This window comes from Phascolarctos cinereus, unplaced genomic scaffold, assembly GCF_003287225.1.
Source record: "Phascolarctos cinereus isolate Bilbo 61053 unplaced genomic scaffold, phaCin_HiC Scaffold_3;HRSCAF=262, whole genome shotgun sequence".
Lineage (NCBI taxonomy): Eukaryota > Metazoa > Chordata > Mammalia > Diprotodontia > Phascolarctidae > Phascolarctos > Phascolarctos cinereus.
Window position 1 is genome coordinate 232,108,722 of NW_027555736.1, and position 20,645 is coordinate 232,129,366.

General features: G+C 35.2%; 1 protein-coding gene across 1 annotated transcript in view; it reads right to left on the minus strand.

The window, feature by feature from the left end:
- Positions 1 to 304: 304 nt before the first annotated feature.
- The window catches only part of PCNX1 (pecanex 1), a 242,472-nt gene continuing 222,131 nt past the window's right edge, over positions 305 to 20,645 (minus strand). The window contains 3 exon segments of the mRNA XM_020986378.2: positions 305 to 6,082; positions 11,826 to 11,966; positions 12,524 to 12,963. Of these exon segments, the coding sequence (XP_020842037.1) occupies positions 5,942 to 6,082; positions 11,826 to 11,966; positions 12,524 to 12,963 (722 nt within the window). The 3' untranslated portion in view covers positions 305 to 5,941.

The window sequence follows — 20,645 nt, forward strand, 5'->3', positions numbered from 1 at the left end:
GCCCAGTCTCCTATAAGACCTACCATTGTCACGGGATCACAGTTTTAGGCCTGGAACGGACGTGGAAAGCCAGCTAGCCCAGCCCCCTTATTCTGCAGAGGAAGAAAACGGAACCTGGGAAGCTTGAGTGACTTAGCCAAAGTCACACAGAAAATGAGCATCAGAGAGCCGGGGTCTGAATCCAGGTCTTGGGGTTAGCGTTCAGGCCGAGGAGACAACAGCGTTTTAAGGAATAGTGTGATTAATTCTTCTATCTTTCTTAGAAGTTAAGGGGTGGGGAGATGAAGAAGAACCACACACCAAAAATGAAAAAAAAAATTTATTTCCTCAGTGTTTTATCCACTGTCAATACTGTCCTTTTCTTGCAACACATTTGCAAAACAAAAACAAAAACAAAAACACCTCAGCTTTTATTTTGCATTTAAAACAACTACAATATTTACAGGCTGTCTCCACCGACACACACGCAGACACACTCACCGACACACGCGAGTACATACATCCATATTGCCAATCACTGTCCATATGCTGGTGGAGGCAACGTATGCTTTTCAGAGCCCATTCTCAGAAAAAGTAAACCCATTATTTCACCCTCACACCTTCCTTCCTGCTAGCTACTTTCTATATTCCTCCTTCCAATTCCTCACGTAAAGCTCACATGTAAGGTTAATGTGTTCAATTTAAGGACGCAGTTTTACTTACACGGTGAGTTTTTAAAAAGCAAAAGCAGACATGATTTTTCCCCATTTCTTTTTTTAATTGTGAAATCAAGCTTTATATTCTGAAGGCTTGTGAAACTTAAGTATACTAAGCCCTGGAGGTCATTTGGAGCAGTCATCCTCATATCCATTTCTTTATTTTGACAAGAGAGCCTGAACTCAGGGAACAACAATTAGCAGTCCATTCTCGCACCTGTGCTAAATGACCTTCATTTCTTCCAGTCTGGCTCTACGAAGTCAGAAGCCATTAAGTACAGAGCACAATCAAGATTACAAGAGAATAGATATAACCCTATATAATAGGTATAAACGCCTTGAAACAAAGTTGTCATATAACACTGGTGTTATTTATCTGCTCTGGTTTCTCCCAATTTTTGAAAGTCTTAATACAAAGTCTTCTACAATTTAGGAGATGAGGCAATTCATTTCAAAACCGGAAGTGATTCACTCTAGTTTAGGAAAGATATATGGTCCATTTAAAAGTTTACTTAAATAATATTGGGGAAATAGTTACATCATCCCAGACAAGTGACACTGTTGAGATGATTCACAGCTTAGCTTAGCTTCAAGGCAAAGTTAATAATGGCTATACATCATCTGCATAATTAGTTCCTTCCCATTTAGAGCTTTTAGCTAAACATTTAACCAGTTTGAAATAAGAAAATTTGGAAGCATATCATTCAGACTTTTGGGTGGGGAAAGGAGTGGAAGGAACAAAATATTAAAATGTTTGGCTTTTTGTTCCTCGGGAAATGGAGATCTGAAGTTTGGGCCAAGGAAACAATTAAGACACTCTCTTCATTCAGTGATCCCTGAATACATAGGGAATCTTCCCAAACCCTGACCTCCAACAAACATCCATTTCCATGTAAGACTGAAAAGTGGAGTTACATGACCAATGACTTTTTAAAGATACATATCTATATATCTATAAAGATATATAATGCTATCATACTTCTGAATAAAAATATCTACATAATTAAAATTCAAGTAAAAGCCTTTAGAAATAGTAAAAACAGATTTTTAGATCCAGTATGACAATGAAATACATCAATGACAAAGCACTAGTGGGACCTTGTCCAAACAAGATAATCAATAAATCCAGTAATTTTCTTTATAATCATCTCACATGATGAAAGTAGGAATATGTCAAGCACTTCTATTAGCATGAACATCTATACTTTTAAAAGACCTAAATTTGTCCACATTGATGAAAGGATAATTAAAATAAAACAATACAACACAAGAACAGTAACAATTGACAAGCAGAAACAATATTCATGGAAGAATAACTCAAATAACTTAAGGAAGTAAGTCACAAATCCATCTGGTAGACATTTTAAAGTCGGCTAATAGGATAAGACGTCTATCTTTTCAGGCACTAGATAAATCATACATAAAAATGCCTCAGGCTTTTAATTAATGATCCAATAAAGCAATCTGTCAACCTACATTCCAAGGTGGAGGCAGAACTGATGTTCAGCTGACAAAGAGCCACCTATTAAGGTTAAGAGATGTATGTCTCAATATTTAACGAGCCTTTTAAAAATGCATTAAAGTTGGATGCTGGAGAAACAAACTGCTAAACCAAAAACTCAGGAAGCATAAGGAAAGCATATCTGCTCAATAAGTTAGATTTTCTTGCAGAAACTACCATGTTCATTGTCTGTTTTCTTTACCTCAGTAAGGATAAGTACTGCTAGTACTTTTAATAGTACTACATATTTTCTTGCATAACTCTTTTTCTTTTCTTATATAAGTAATGCAGTGAAGGTAGGTCATAAATTCACTTCTTTTGGTAAAAGAAAAGGTTAAATTGTTATACTGATATGTCCCTCTACCCTTTCCCTCTAAGTCTTTAAAATTTACCAGTATTTCATACTTGGAAAAAAAACTAGATTGGGAAAGTTTAACTTTCTTTAGTGAAAAGTAATCATGTAAGGTCTTTAATGAACATTATATTCAGAAAAAGAAGGGATCATACTGACTTAAGAACCTGAAAGTAAACCAGTGGACTCATTCAGAGCTTTTCCACTGGGGCTATTAGAGAAGAAAAACTTAACAAATCATAAACCATATAATATTCCACTTCTGAAAGAAAAGGAGGTGAAAAAACAGACACTAAAAATAAATGTCTAATTTCTATGAATTACAAAGGGTGATAAAGCATATAAATTTCAGTACTTTCAAAATATGGGCCTCTAAAACTCTTTCACATACAAGAACTAAGTTGTGAGTTATTTAAACGCAAATGCCACAAAATAGCTTCAGTCTAGGATCTTGTATGTACTTTAAGCATCAATGAAAAAGGATAAGGGGGGGCAACTAGGTGGTGCAGTGGACAGAACTCCAGCCTTGGAGTCAGAAGGACCTGAGTTCAAACTTGGCCTCAGACACTTGACGCTTACTAGCTGTGTGACTCTGGGCAAGTCACTTAACCCCACTGCCTAGCCTCCCCCCCCCAAAAAAAAGAAAAAGGGTAAGAGGGTACACCAAATAGGATACCCTTTTGAGGATTAAGAACAAGAAAAACAACTTGATTTTTCCCCTTTTTACACTGCAGAAATTATAAATGCTTCCTAAATTACAATTACCTGATATAAAAGAATATATCATAGTTACTGGTGATGGAATTATACCAAGTTATGAGTCACTTGTGCAAACTGGAGAGAATGCCAATGAGGGAATAAACGTTCAAGGTGTTCCAATTTATAAAATTCTGAGATTAGGTTTTTCAAATGGAAAAGAGAGGGCTTTTATTATGCATAACTCTGCTTTTCTTAAAGAGGTTTTTTAGGATCAACAATTCTTGTTTCTTGATATCAGTGGATTAAATTCTAACAAAATCTAACTCCTAGTGAAGAACATCTATTTTTCTCTTGAAATAAAATCTCACTTATTGTACTTGAGATTTTGATCAATTTAATATTTTTCTAGAAAAAAATTTGCCTAGCTCCTGATTACACCACCCATGTAGAATTCTTTTATGAGAACAAATCAGAATACTCCTGGCTAAACCTGGAAAGACTTCTCTTTCATTTATCCTTAAGCCTTAATCCTAATCCATCAATGAGGAGGATCACATACATTTCAAAAAGAAGAGAATGCATAAATCCTTTTAAAAGGGTTGTTTTTAAGAAGACCTTATCCTTACAGCAAAAGGAAAGGAATCAACACTAAATTTTGATGACGTACCTTACTTACATAACGCAAATTTATATATGCTATAATGTATGTATCAGGGAAATAATAAGCAGTCAATTCAGAAATGTCAGGATGCACAAAAGCCTGACTAAAAAAACCAAAACACCTCAGCTTATATATTAACACTATCGCTGATATACCATTACTGAATGTACAATTCTGAAAGACGGAATTTTAGCAGTGCACCAACTTAAACAAAACCCAATGCAATACAATGGGTAATTGAACCACGTGCCACTTGGAGCAGAAATAACTTTAAGTTAAAGTAGATGGGTCTTTCAGCAAACAGTAATTAATACCTTGTATTGATTCATTAATTTTCATCCCAGAAACAGTTACTCCCAAGATTTTTTTGTGAGGCATTTCAATGCCCAGGGGGAACAATCATACCTCCTCCCAAGACAATTTAAACCGTCAGATCATATGGAGGTAGAAAGATGGCTGCTTCCAAATAAGCCTATGAATGCAGTTTCCTTCACACAAAATCTCACACCAAAAGGGGAAAGACTCATGAAAGGGGAACTTTGCTCATGGAGTTAGAAAAGAATATTAAGAGCTGCAAATTAAATCTAAGTTGCAACTCCAATCCAACCTGATGTAAGCTTGAGTTACGCATATCCCTGAATACACACATTAGAAAACCTAATAAAATCTAGGATATGTGACAACACACGAATTAAGTCAACTTCACAGTTACAAATATTCAAAATTACAGTTATACAGAATATATAATCATAGGAAACAAAATTCAAGTAATAGAAAAAGAACAAAGAGAAAAGGAAAATAAAAGGCAAGGTGAATAAGGGTGATTTGATATTAAGGGCTGCACCATCTGTATAATTTTGTTTTAAAAAAGTTTTTTACTTGGATAAACTATTGAATTGAAGCCAAATGCCTTCAAGACATCCTGACACGGCCCTCAAGCACTACAACCTCTCTGCTAAGCTCTTTGAGATTTGTCCTCCCCTTGAAAAATTAAAAGAGTTTTCTCTTGGAAACTGATACCAACTAACTAGTAAGGAGCAGAATCTCTAGGACTGCTGTCGAAAAACAGGATCTATCCTGCTGCACTGGGTGCTCATCCTTGATGTGGACACAGTAATTGGCAGTAGTGTTCACATTACTGAATGCACCACGAAAAATGGCTTTGGGAAACAATGCCAACATATAGAGAGGTTCATCTCAAGATTTAGTACTCCATGTAAAGGAAACAACAAATGCACTGGTATGAAATCTAACCTACTGAACCAACCAAGAAAAAGGATGAGCAATATAGCTCCTGCCACCTGTGATTATGCAGAAAGGGAAGGGGCAAATCCCAGAGGCAATTTAAATAGTTTTTTTTTAAAATCTTATATATATATTATATATATCATATATATATATATATATATATATATAAATAAATGTTCTGAGCAATCTCAGACTTCTTAGTGCATTGCTGTCAAAAAATTAGTGCAGTTTTCTCATTAAAGTTTTTAGCTCACAAGGAATAAGATAAATCTGTCTGTTCATAGTCTCTTACTATGCATTAAACTTCTATACTGCTTTAGGTTGAACTGAAAGTTTTTACACAAGTTGACTTTTAAAAATTAAGGTAAGTGGACTTCATACGTTCTGTGACCAAACATAGCAATTATTTTTGGCAAATAAATTAGAAAAATATGATGAGTTCATATTTTAGAAATGAAGAGTTTGTTGATTTAAAGCATATGCAATGCATAGAAAAAGTTTTTTTTCGTTTTTAAAGAGATGCTTCTTAATAAAATCTTTATCCTTCATGCAAAATGTTTCCTCAGCAGCGAACTTAAAAAAATATTTGAACATTTTTTAGGGATGGAAACAGTGGCAGCAGTGAGGGGGTGGGGAGAGAGAGGCTCATCTAGCCCATTCTATTGGTTGAGTCCTCCCAGGCCTGAAGTGAGTCCTGGGAGATTCTTCTCCTACTCCCTCTGTGCCTTTTCCAAAGTCTTGGGATTGAGGGAGGAAGAGATGAAATGTAGTCGTGAAACACGCATTTACACTTCAGCCCCAAGTTCTAGAACTCCAGTTTCGATCACAGCAACATATTTATCATCAATCTGGACCAGGAGAATAGTCTTGTCTATGTGGGATCTACTACCTGGATCTCTGCTGCAAGGCACCCATCGGTGAATCACCTGGAGAAGCCACAACGAAATAAAAGTTAGTATCATTGTCCTCTGGCTTAAGTCTTCTCCTCTAGGATAACGTGACAACACATGTAAAATGAGGGACTGTCACTACATGATCTTTAAGGTTCTTTTCCAGTTCTAAATCCTATGATCTTAAGTAATATTCCAGCTCAGGATTTTGTACATCACAGGGCAAGATGTGACATTAAAGATTTGAGACATGCTTTGCAAGGCTGATAATGCTGGACTACTCAGGAAAAAAAAAAAGCTTCTAGCTATACACTGGCATGAGAAACACAAACTGGCCAGTATGGAATTCTTAGATAAATACTATTTTAGTAGCAATGAGGAATTGATGGGAAAGGGGCTTATGATTTTTGTTACCCTGCAACTGAAGATTTTAATTCTCTAAAAGCAGGTCAGAGTAGAAGCCCAGGCATGAAAGAAGACCTTTATACTAATGGGCTGCTAGTTTCACAGGTAATTTTGACTACAGCAAGAAAATTCCAAACTTGAATCAAATACATGAACTAATTCCTTATCATTTAATATAAGTTTTTTTGTTTTTCTAATTTCTATAAAACTGGAAAAACAACAACAATCTTCCCTCGTTTTTTGTACATCAGAGATAGCCTACACCTGGATTTAATAGTTAATTCATAATTATCATTTAATAGTCAACTCATAATTACCCATGCTAACCAAAGTGGACATGGGCACAATATACTGGGTAATGAAAAAATAATTTCTATTTGGCTTTGGAATGTATTTTTATGTTTTAATATCACAGTCTGAGATTTTGAGAATTCACAATAATTTAAACACAACAGTGATGTTTCTGGGAGAAGAAAAGGCTTGAGAGCAATTTAACACCTCTTCTTCTTGCTTCCTAGCCTATACTGTGTCACTCCTCAGACAGCAGTGAAGCACAAGGGAATTCACATCCTCCCATTAAGCTTACTACTCTCACCACTGCCTGGCTAACATTCCCTAGAGGGTAGAAAAGGAGACTCAGGTGTTCTGGTTTGAAAGAGCTTTTTTGGTAGCCGGAAGCGTGGTTACAGGCCTGGAAGCTGGGAAGTTCTCAACCTAGGAGTCCTTAAAGAGGTGATAAAGATTCTTATAAGTAGTTAATGTGATCTCTAGTTAGTGAGGAAACAGAGTACTACTGTACAATGCTTTGGCCATGTTACACTAAGGTTCTGTGTCCGGTTCTGTTATATTTTACAAAGGACTTTAAGAGGACAAGTATGGTAGCGATTTTACTTGGCATCAAAGGGCAGAACTAGAACTAATGGAGTAGAAATTATAGGGAGGTGGATACTGACTCAGTATAAAGGAAGTCAAGTTAACAATGAAAGCTGTTCCAAAATGGAATGGGTTTCTTGGGTGGTCTTGAGTTTCCTGTCACTGAAGGTCCTCCAACAGAGGTTGGATAACTACTTATTAAGGATGTCATAAGCAGAACTTCAAGGAATAAAGTGTGTACCATTAAACATTAAACTCTGATCTATGATAACTCAAGAGGCAGTTTAGGATTTTGCAGCATCCTCAAGGTCATTACAAACATCAATTATTATTGCACAGCATTGTACATGTAGAAGGTATAGGAGACTGAGCTGAACCTACCAGGATAGGATCATGCCATGGCCCCCTTCTCAGAATAATGCTTTTAAGCACATACAATACGATGCATAGCATTACAAAGGAAACTAACTGTATGTAAATCTTTATCTAAATATTTACAACAAAAACAAGTTCAAGGTCTCTGGGTTGGGAACCACTGGTTTAGAATCTTGATAAATGGAATTTATTAAATACATTTTTAGCCCCACATATTCCTAGCACGGCTATTTTTAATAAAAAAAAAAGTCAAGGGAAATCCTAAAGGTGTTGAAATGGTAATTTTAGATGGATTTTGTTGCTGTTACTGTTGAAGCTGGAGATGGACAGCTTGAAGATTATGACATCATGACAGAAAAAAAGAAAAATCCTGACATGTTAACAGCATCATATGTTTTAGTAGGTTCATACCTACCATATGAGTAAAGCTCAAGGCAAAATATTTACCCACTAAAAATGACAAGGTAAGAAGTATTGAAAAAAAATCAAATGACAATTTATTCTATAATTCTAAACCTTCTATTTTTATCTTCCTCCCTCCCTTTTCCCTATGTGAAGTATTAAAATGGGCTGACACTCTATGATTAACCAGGTTGGCAATTAGACTTTTTGGAAACAGATTCCAAAAATGTTCCTAAGGTAAGTGCCAAGGATTCTATGAAACATCATGGTTCCTGTGAGCTATAATGTGTCAATCTCCACAGCTAGTGAAATACAGAGTCTGGAAATAAGTACAAAAAAACTCTAATTCACTTAAATGCACTTTTGAATAATTTAGCAGCTGACTATTAACAGTCTAATAATCCATGTGCATTACAAATAAAGACACTAACAAAGTTTACTCTACATACATTAGAGAGAGAGTTTAAAACTCGTACATTTACAGCAGAGGTATTCTTGAAGAAAGATCATATATTATGTTTAGCAAAGTAAGGTAAAGAATAAGGCAGTGGTTTCCAAACCTTATGTAGTGACATTTCCTTTTTTTGCCCCTTAATTTTAATTTTTCACCACATTTTCATAAAACAATTTACACCATTCCCTTAAGCTCACATTTTATTTTAGTAAAATTAAGAATACTACAATTTAATAACAAATAAACCATAAACACATAAACACAAGTATTTAATGATTAAAACCCTTTTACAACTTTTATATTTATAACTTCTAAAATAACCACCAATAATGTTATTATTAATATGATAGGTGGGCTTGTCCTTGAGCACAAAGTTCCTAAAAATGAGGAGTTACTCAACTAGTAATAGAGATTGATATTTTGTTTGATAGCTATAGCAGAAAACCCCATTTCACATAAAAAATATTATGGACAGCAGTTAGCTTTGTTTGCTAAGCCAAAGAACTCTATTCATCCATACACAAAACAGTAATATTTTTAGATTTCACATGCTTTAATTCAATGTACTACCACAAGACAAGGCCATCAACTATTCTTCTTCAAATGGAATAAGGACAGACGTGGTATATTTGCCTATAGCAATTGGGTTTCACATCCATTCATATTTAGAAATAACCAGGTCTTTAAAATAAAGTAATATCGCTTCCACAGAGTGGTCAAAGGAATGAATAATTGTGTCTTTATTCCTCTATTTCTCTTACAGAGCAGAGTTTTTTTAAATTGGGAAACATGAAAATATTACTTTGTGAACATTTTCATAAATTCAGTCACCTACCTTATATTTCTGGATCCTAAAACATTTACCAAATGCACATGTTTCATGAGGTAAATTTTGTTATAAAAATGAATTTGCTTCTTTTATTATCTCCAAGAAAAGGGCAATTCCTTATTTTAGCTCAAATGCCCTTTAAAAATGCTTTGGCACACAAAAACCAGTATGTTTCAGAATGCTACACATGTCTATGTTTTCCCTCCATGTTGTTAAAAACTTTACAAAACTTTCCTTTTAAGGGAGTTTTTCATAAAAATGATTACCCTTGTAATGATCTGAAACATTGTTACATTTCTTGACACAAGTGATCTGCTATAAGCGTCATTGTGTCCAAATTACACAAATGGGCAAATTCTAAAGTAATGCTTATAGGTAGATCTACATTTCATCCTGACATCACCTGAACTCCATTAGCTAAGTGTCCAATGTAATTTTTCCATATTGTATAATTTAAAATTAAAAAACAATCTCTTATTATACTAATAATTTCTCTTGTTATTGCACTGCTATGAATAGATCTGCAAATTTACAAATCTTCACTGACATAAGTTTCAATAATAATACATCAATCACAAGTAATCAAATGAGTATCTTTATATATGATGGTTTATCCACTTGCAATGAAAAAAAAAAGATTTCAGCTTCTCAATTAACTGACTGCAAAGTTCTTTAGATAGCTGGATAATTTTATTTACCAATAAAGCACTGGAACCATTCAAAATTCCTCTGCTTATGATTTTCCAAGAATTATTTTGACCATATAAATAGCTATAAATTATACTGTTTCTTCTATTGAATGAAACTTTTTACACCTAGCAATTCTGTAAGCAATTGCTTGCATCTTACACAATGCATTTTGATGTCATAGACATGATCTCTGAAAATTCTTCACAAAATTGGTTTTTATTATAAAATATGTACTTTTCTATGGAACAAATTCTCATCTTGCTAACATTTTGTGTGTCGATTTTCAAGATACCATTTCAACTGATTGAGTTTCATGCTGTTTGTAACTAAAGCATTCACACAAAGCAAACACAGCAATATTTCCTGTTAAGGACAGAACTTGTGAATCCCAATGACAAATACAGTGGATTGTACTTTTCTGGATTTGGATTTTTTTATTTTAATATTTCTATATTTCTGCTATTTAAGCTGTCTCTTAAGGTGCTGCTTATACTAGCTATCAGTTGTTCCAGTGGATTCTCTTCAAACCAGCTATGTTTGTTACAAAACCATATTATTTCACTATAATAAAAAATGTAAGACAATTCCATTGAAATTTAATTGCTGAAAACTTTAAGTGAATTTCTATAAACATTCTTGAGTTACTTTAGTTTTGAAAAGTTATTTTTTGGGGGAGACTAGCTAATTATATTGTAACTATTCAATAAGTATGAGAAATAAACAGATGTTACGGGGCTTCTAACATATAAAAGTTATTTAATCAAGAATTTACACATTTCACATTTATATTCAGAGACAACACACTAATCTGTGTTGTGAGCTTATACCAACTTGCAGGGACAACAGTACATTGTATATTCACTGAAATTCGACAAGTCCTGACTCAAATTTGATCTTATTTGTACAGAACATTAAATAATCACTGCACTACATTCACTGCCAGGTGGAACAAATTTGCTGTTAGTCTGATTTTGTTGATTTTGAATTTTAATTTTGTTCTCCTTGAAAAAAGTGGACATATTCGTGCAATATGTGCATAATTTATGCATTTCTGCCCTTCTTTGCATTAAGTGTAGTTTGAAGGTGTTATAGGTCATAAAAACAATTGCTAATAATGTCCAATACTAACTCCTAACTCAGATGTAATCAACTCTGAGTTTATAGTAATTTCAAACCCAGCTCACTGGAATAACTTCATGAAAAGGATTGTTCCACTTTCTTTCTGGAAGACTTTTTCACTATGTAATCATTCCCTTCTCCACGTGCACTGAGTATCAAAACAAAATTATAGAACCAAATAACAAAAAAGGAGAATTTTATCACATTTTTTTGTCCTCACTAGAAATGACAATGAAGGGTCTAGTGTTATCCTGTTAATAAAAGGGGGCAACTATATTATTCTGAATGAGGAATAATGTAATCTCTTCATGAAAGACTACAGATGGACTTAAAATAGAACTCACATTTGTTAACATTAGAAATAATATTTGTAACACAATGTTATCTAAGCAATTAAAAATATACATGACTAAGCATATATAATTTACCTCTCATATGCTTAGAAATTAAGAGAGGAAAGCCTTGGGAGACACAGCACTTTAAAAAAAAATCTGATTTCAGGAAGGTCCAGTTCAAAATGAGCAGTATAGAAATAATCACAGTCACCTAAAGCATATTCTGAAATTCTGAAGTAATGATTACTGCACACTTTTAAAATCAAACCATGAAGCCAATTTTATAATAAGACGTACATGTCCTTCCATGCCTTCCTGAGGAGTCCAGTCTTTCCAGCTGTTTCTTCCAGCTTTTAACCGTATCCCCTCATCTGGCCACTGCAGCTCTTTCCTTTTTGATAGATTGATCCCCTCCAAAATCTGACTGGGATCCACAATCTGTATTGTAAAGAGAAATGGTCTGATTAAAATGGATGCTTTTCCCCTCTGTCTTAGCTTCATGAAAACTGTGGAACTCAAAAAGAATCCTTGATATGATGTTGCACTCTCTGAATGTCCACATCCAGACTGCATGTTAAAACAAGTAAGAAACTTTAAAGGTCCTCTTTCCAAATTCTTTCATCTGATTGTGAGAGCTTCTTACAGTAACCCAGTAAGAATGGCTGAGAAAGATTGGTGGGAGAATTACCACTGAAAAGATAATATGTTTGCTTCTTCAAGTAAAGGCAGCCCAACACAAGCCTTAGTACTAGCTTTGATTCTCCTAAGGTGTTCAAGTTTTTAGAAAATATAAGCTTCTATATTTTTAAGAAAATCCAATCAAACTTCCATTTAGTAAACTTTACAAATAACTTGAAGGTGCTTAAAATAACTTCAAGGGTGCTTGAAAGTTCAAGATGGCCAACATACACACAAGTTTGTAGTATTAAGGTCACACGGACAGAAGACTTAAGTCAAGCTAGGGGCAACAACATAAGACCTCTTTCCTTACTTACTTGGATTCTGTAAATCACATCTCCCTTTTTGGCTTGTGGATTGTTGGCAGGACTTAAGTTGCTGCCTGACTGTGCATCAGCAGCAGCATTCTGTCCTCCTTCTGGCCCTAGAAAACCCACAAGGGCATGTTTGCAGGCTGGGATGCTTTGGCTGGAGCTGCTGGAAGATGGAAGGCCATGTTGCATATTGGCCAGGCCAGTCTGGTTAGTCGGTTCCATTTGGTTCACCATGGAAAGGCGGGACTGGATGGAGGATGGTAAGTTACGAAGGGAAATCTGACTGGTGGAAGAGCGCCGGCAAGGCACAAATCCTGTAGTGGACATTCGGAGAGATGAATGACGGCTGCTATAGCAGTAAGAGGATTGACTGGCAACTGAGGCACGAGCAGGAGAATGCCTAACCAGACTTGATTGTACAGAATGGGAGCTGTGGCTGGTACCTAAGAGGGGGAAAAGGTCACTTCAATAAGAAAATATAATACTCTAAATTTCTGAATCCTTGAGACCTTAACTCAGCTAATGTGAAGAAGTACATATCAGAATTCTTGAAAACCATCCCCTGGGTAATAAGTACCTGGAACACATATTTCTTTAGTTGCTGTTTAAACTCAAGTTTCACTTGCTAAAACAATCTTTATCCCCAACTCCGGCATCAGAAAGACACTGAAGTAAACATTTATAGCAAATGACAGGACTTATAATAAATTCTAAGTCCTTTCTTCAGAATGTCATATTTTAGATACATTCTAAATAAATCAAATTGTGAATATAGTACTATATCTGACTCCATAAACTATTTTAATCGTAGTTGATTAACCTGATTACCTTGTAAGAAAACTGGCATAGTTTAGCTTTCATGTACATTAAAGAAATTATTTAGCCCATGAGGATAACAATTTTTTAAAGTGCTCACTTTAAAAAGACAAATTACCACAACTGCCCCCCCCCAAAAAGTGTGAAGATTTACTATCAATATTCTTTCAGTGATGCTAATGGCTATGAATTAGTAACTGTGATGAAGTTACCCAAGAGGCAATGATAAGATAGCCTGCAGCAATGTTACCAATAATGATTTGGGTAAGAAGTATTATAAAAGATATTATTTAGAACATCTATGCCTGGCAAAAGAAGTAGAACACTGAAGTAGTGAGAATGTGAGACAACAAATGGATAATCAATTGTCACACTGTTTTTGGATAAAGCTGATAGAGGAATTTGTTTTTCTTTTCTTCTCTCTCTCTCAAAAACTCTTGAGATTCTAAAAAAACTACAGTAAGGACTATAACAGAAATTATAGAAAAGTACAGATCAGAATAACCTAAGACTTCAAGAAAGCACAGAGTACGTGGTTAGAAGAAAGACCTATCTACCATAAAAGTATCCAAGAACATCTGAAATTTCATTTTTATTTAGAAATAGCAAACTAGAATTCTTAAAGTATACGATAAATAACTAATATTGAACAAAGACTATGGTAGAAAAGAATTTATTTTAAAATAGTGAATGCTACAATTTTAAGGAAAATAAAATCCTAAAATATTGTAGCTAATTTTGAAATTCTAGTCTAACCTTGATTCATTCATACTCAATTCTCAATTTTCTTACTAGGAAACCAGTATATAGAACTGATAACTGAAATCCATTGTCAGCCTCAAAACTTCATTTTACTTTATAGTTCAGCTGCCTTATTATTCATAAAATCTTTTTACTAGAACTACTAAAATGTCCTGTTTGGGTTTTTTTTTTTAATTTCTCTAGCTTACTCTCTAGAAGAGGCACATATTGAGACAGCCAAAAAGGCAGCAGGCCTAACCCTAACAATTAAGGGCCAAATCAACGCAAAATGGAATAGGTATTTGAAAATATAATTAGTGAAGTAGCTAAATACTTAAGCCCCATTGTGGAAAATTCTAATTATGTCAGTTGTGGTCAGTACTTAGGACCTGTGGTGGTAAAATGCATTATAATTTATAATGGAAAGCAGTATTATAGGTATTCAAATATTTATTAACATCTCTGACAAAGTAGTGAGTAGGAGGACATGGAAAATTTGGTTAAAATACTGCTTAAAAAATATGCTTTGAATCTTGAAACTAGGTCCAAATCATAATTGGCAGATAATTTAGTAGCGCTCCTCCCCACCACCTCCCCCAAATAAACAGAAATGAAAAGAATGACTGCTACAGAGCACTGGCTTCCAACCCTGGATGTAGGTCCAAATTAAGATTAACAAGGATACAATGTAAAGGTTCAAAGAGGGAGTTTAACGCATTTGGCCAGAATAATTTTTGAGCCTTACATAGTGTAAGCAAAAATCTTAGTGCTCAGTAATCACTTTCCACATCCCATCCAGTTCACTCTCTTCCCTCTTTGTGCAAGCAGGGAGAAAAGCTTTCCTTTGCTGTTCCGAGTAAATGGTATTATCTAGTGCTACAGGCTTCTTTACAAATTATCATGTCTATTAGCTCTTCTCAGCAATGCAAGGATCTAAGACAACTCTAAAAAACTCATGATGGAAAATGCTATCTGCATCCAGAAAAAGAACTATGGAGTCTGAATGCAGACTGAAGCATACATATTTGCTTTTTTCTTCTTCTTTCTCATGGTTCCTCCTATCGGTTCTAATTCTTCTTCATAACATGACTAACACGAAAATTTAAAAAAAAAAGAAAAAGAAAGAAATAGAATTCTATAAAGTTAAAAAAAAAAAGCCCAACAGATTATGTCTAGATATTCAAAGCACACTTCCATTTTGGGGAATAAGACCATGTCTCAGCAACGTGGGGCCTAAAATGCATCAAACCATAAATCAGAATAAAGTTCTTTAATTATATCTGGATTTAATAACCCTATGACCCAAAACATGTAGCACAAGCATAGCATCTGTTAAGTCGTGTATATGACCAGGTATGGTTCTAGAACAAGACAGTACGAAGCAACTCATTCATACTCTCTAGTCATTATAACCAATGCTTTCATGCTTGGACCTCTTCTTATATGATAATTCATATATGGAATGCGATCTATACTCCTTCCCTAAGTCCATCATTTAATATCCCACTAATACTCAAGATGGAGTTCAAATGTCACCTCCTCTAGGAAGCCTTTCTTGACTAACTGCATCCCTCCAAATTCTAGCACCTGTCATTCTTACTCCATTCTCTTCTACCATGTAACTTCATAATTATCTATTTTATAGTATTACATTTCTGAGAGGCAGCGTGGATAGAGAACTGGCCTTTGAAGGAAGGAAGGGAAGATCTGGGTGTAAGTCCCACCTTTCACACATCCTGATCCTCCTGCCCCAGGTAACTTTCTGAGTCTATACATTACAGAGAAGGTGTGGACGCCTTTTGGCAGAGGATGCTCTCTTACACAGTACTACCTCAACATGGTAAAAAAAAAAAAGGTGGGGGGAAGAAGCGCAGGATGCTAGCAAATGTAAAAAAAACCCCAGCAAATAACTCTAGGACCCACCTTAAACCTTTACTTTTAATAATTCTGATCATATTTAACACACCAAACAAGTAAAATAACACACTACACCCATAAAAAAAAATTGCAGCTTCTACATGCATCTTTGCAGCCACCTGCGCAGCTGCAGCGACTGCTTCATGGATTTCCTCCTACAAAAAGCACAAGATACAATAATCACATGACTAACTCTGGATGGTAAAGACAAAGAGGAGATGTTTCCAAAGAGAGAGCCCACAGCCTTTAGTTCTTTAACACACTGAAATGTAGGAAAAAATTTAATTTTTTTATAATAAGTTGTAGACTTATGGTAGTAAATGATAAAACTGATTAATGATATGCAGTTATGCATTTATGACTTGCTAAGATTTTTTAAAAATTTTTCTTTACATATATGCATTATCTGAGATTTTCCTGAGTATGTGCCAAATCTCCAAAAATTCCCATTTAATTATCCATGGCCAGACACGAATAACCAAAACTACAACTTTGGAGAGATGACTGTACAATGAAATCACAGGTCTGGTTAGAAAAAAAAAAGAGACATGTTTACTTATGTTAGGCTTAGCTACCACTACCATTAGTTACCATTAGCTACCATCCTAATACAGGACGCTTAATGCATACTTTGTCAGCTGGGCCAGCTAAATAACCTCAGGGATCCCGGAAAGAAGCTGCAGTGCTAAACATAAACTGTCCAGGTTTATGTATTTAGAGGGTTCAGAGAAGCGTCAAAGCATTTTGTTGCTATGCCAAGTCATTGCGCTGATAAATTTTTTGCCTACTGTATACAAAAGCACTGTGCAGGACACTTCCCTCATGGACTTTTTGGCTAAGGAAAGAGGGATAAGACAGATAACTATAATATAAAATGTTGGCATGGTAAGTACATCACAGAGGGAGGATTAGAGACAGTTTGACGTTACACGCAGTATTGCACACTTGTGGTTCTCCACCTCTGTAAAGAAAGCAAGGCAGCTTTAATTATTTTTTACAGTACAATAATATTCTATTACATTCATATACCACTTTTTGTTTAGCCATTTGCACAAAATGATAGACATCTACTTTGTTTCAGTTTACTTGTGACTACAGAAAGTACAGCTAAAAATATTTTGGAATATATATAGGGCCTTTCTTTTTGTCATCTATCTTTTTACTGATGCATTTTGTTTTTATATCATGTTCTTTTCTGAATTTATTCTTCCCTGACCCAGAGAGCCTTCCCTTTTGAAAAGATACTTCAGCAAAACCAACCACTACATAACTTCAACAAAGGATCCATCCATTTAAAAAAAAAAATCACCATTTCTATACAGCAATAACAAAAACAAAAAGTAATAGAAAGGGAAATTTCATTTGAAATAACTACATTTTGTGGATATACTTTGTCTATTTTTGAGTTTGCAAATGTCTTTCTGAAATCTGAGTTGGTTAGCGAGCTCCCTATTAATCCAAATTAGTTATTCTCTCTTTTTATTCTTCAAACAAATTGATTCTTTTTGTGTCTTCATAATTCCTGTGATCTTTCTACTCTCCCTTGGGCTGACTTCTGTTATAGAATTTTAATCTACAGGATCCTACTGGCCATCTTTCGTTTCTCTGAATCTTTTGTATTCTGCTCTCCCCAAATCTAAGCAACTATTCTTGGTTTTGCTATCCTTTTCTATCACATCTATTTTCTTTTTGTCTCCTCAAATTTTGATAAATGTTTTCAAATTCATTTCTTCCTCCTCCCTTCTTTCTCTGACCGTTACTGATCTCTCACCTGACAGTACTTTCGAATCAGTATCACCATTCTTTGTTGATAAGCAGCTGCTTCCTCCTAAGTAAATAGAATTAGATTCAACAAGTACTAATTAACAGGCATCTCGCTCCCTCCTCTTTAGGAAGAGCCTCATACCTAAGTGGTAGGGAGTCCTTCTCTGTGTGACATTCTTCAACCATTCAACCTTCTGACATAAGTCTAGTTTCTCCACTGCCTCTCCAAGTTCTTTTTCTTATTTGTTTTCAAACTGAAAACCTTTCTTCAATTCTCATAAGGAACATGCTATTTCCTCTGCCTTAGTAATATAATTTACTTCAGTGCTTCAATGCAATGACCTCTATCTCTGTCCTGACTCCTCTTCTGAACTTCACATTCCTACTTGCTTCATATCCACTTGGATGTTCACTGAAATCACAAGTTCAAAATGTCTAAAACCAAATTTGCAATCTTTCTCTATAAGTCTGTTACTTCCGACTTCACTATTTCTGTCACCAACAAGAATCACAGATCATAGACATATAACTAAAAAGGACCTTAGACATAATCTGGTTCCATTTATTTTGTATTCTTTGTTTAAAACGTTGGCTTTATCACTGACTTCTTCCTTCATCTCCCATCATTTCTCAAGTTCCATCATAGGAATACAGACGTAGAACCAGAAAGGACCTTACGTTAGTCCACTCTCCTCATTTTTCAGATGAAAACCATGAGATGCAGAGCATCTGACTTATTAGCTGTATGGCCCTGGCTAAGACACTGTCTCTTTCTGGGCTTCAGTTTCTCATCTGTGAAATGATGGGGTTGGACTATATGATCGTTAAAATACATCAATGGATTTTCAAGAATAAAACAAAAATACATGAATTGCGTGGATCTTACAAAAGAAAGGGCAGTTGACAGATGGTGATAGAATGGTCTGGAGGTGGCACTAGAGAATAAGGAGTATCTTTCTGGGTCAGGAAGAATGAGACTTCCTCTCATGGATAACAGGAGAGGGTTGCAAGAAATAATGTCCTCAGGGCAGAATCAGGTTTCAATTAGAATAAGGAAAAGGAAAATATATTGGCAAGGGAGTTTGTTGAGACAGCTGCACATAACAGAATGGGCTAGAAGGTGAGAGAACTATGATAAAGTACACCTGAGGAAGAATAGAGTTAATTAGAATATGGTTGTACATTTGATAAGAATCACTTCATAACGAAACAAGTACAGCAGTGAGGAGACTGGTGTAATTTGATACATTTATTTACTGAACTTGAAAAGTAGATAACATTCAGAGTTAGTCTATTCAAGTTGGAAATGAACACTGCTAATTAGGAGTGTGCCTCCATGGAATGGCCCCTCTAGGAAGTTTCAAAATGTTCTCCTCAAATGGTCTTAGAATCCCAGTTCCTCCAGCCCCCTTCTCTGTCCCCCTGTTCTTCTAGGGTTTGAGATAGTTTTCCCACACTATGATTAGAGCTATTACCTCAACAAAAGTTGTACTTTTGTACACTGTAGCACAGAGGTGACCCTATGTTCTCAAAGGCTATACCAATGAAGTTTAAGCTCTGACACGTTCTACCAAGCTGTAAGGGTTTACGGTATGAGGGCAATGACCCAACCCAGTCTAATTAACTTCTGAGTTAACTGAGCTGGCTACAGGTTGATGAATTCTTCAACATTCACTAAATTACAGAGATATTTTATGATCTTTGTTGGTGCAGAAAATACCCATTCACATGAAGTCAGATTCTCAAGGGTGCCTCTGTCTGTCTCCCAAAGAGATCAAAGAAAAAGGAAAAGGGCCCTTGGAGTCAGGAGGACATGAGTTCAAATTCAGCCTCACACACTTGACACTTATTAGCTGTGTGACCCTAGGCAAGTCACTTAACCCCGACTGCTTCACCAGAAAAGGAAAAAAAAAAAAGAAAAAGGAAAAGCACAAAAATATTTATAGTAGCTCTTTTTGTGGTGGCAAAGAATTGGAAATTGAAGGGATGCTGAACAGGTTGTGGTATATAAGAAATCATGAGAAGGATGATTTTGGAAAAACATAGGAGGACTTATTTGAACTGATGCCAAATGAAGTGAACAGAACCATGAGATCACTGCACACAGTAACAGCCATATTGTAATGATGATCAACTGTGAAAGACTGAGCTACTCTGATCAATATAATGATCAGAGACAACTTCAAAGGGCTCTTGATGAAAAAAGCCATCCACTTCCAGAGAGAGAGAGAGAGAGAGAGAGAGAGAGAGAGAGAGAGAGAGAGAGAGAGAGAGAGAGAGAGAGAGAGACAGAGAGAGAGAACTGACAAATTTTGATGGCAAGTTAAAGTATGATTTTCTCTCTTTATTTTTCAAGCTTTTTTGTGACCTGGCTAACAGAAATATATTTTGCATGACTTTACATGTATAATTGATATGTTTCTTGCCCTCTCAGTGGGTAGGAGAGAATCTGGAAATCAAAAAAAATTTTTAAATGCTAAAATTAAATAAATAAATAAATAAATTTGAAGGCAAAAATAAGATGTTATCGTTTCTAGCATTATCAAAAAGGATTTGTCCCTTAGGAATTGAGATAGGTGCTGAGCAGAGCTGGCCTTAAGAAAAACTTACATAGTTGAAATTTATTTTTTAGCCCACCCCTACCTTTTTTATACCTAATTACCATGAAGCATAATATATAATGTTAAAAATGTGACAGATTAATTTTTCTGCATATGCACCTTAGACTTGGATTCAGGAGACCTGGATTTTCTTGTCTATAAAATGGGGATAATATTTACACTACAACCTTCCAGCGTTGTGGATACAGCTTTTTGGAACAATAAAGCACTATACAGAGAGGTGAGTCATAGTCAGTTTTCACAGTTTGGTACTCTTATGATATAGC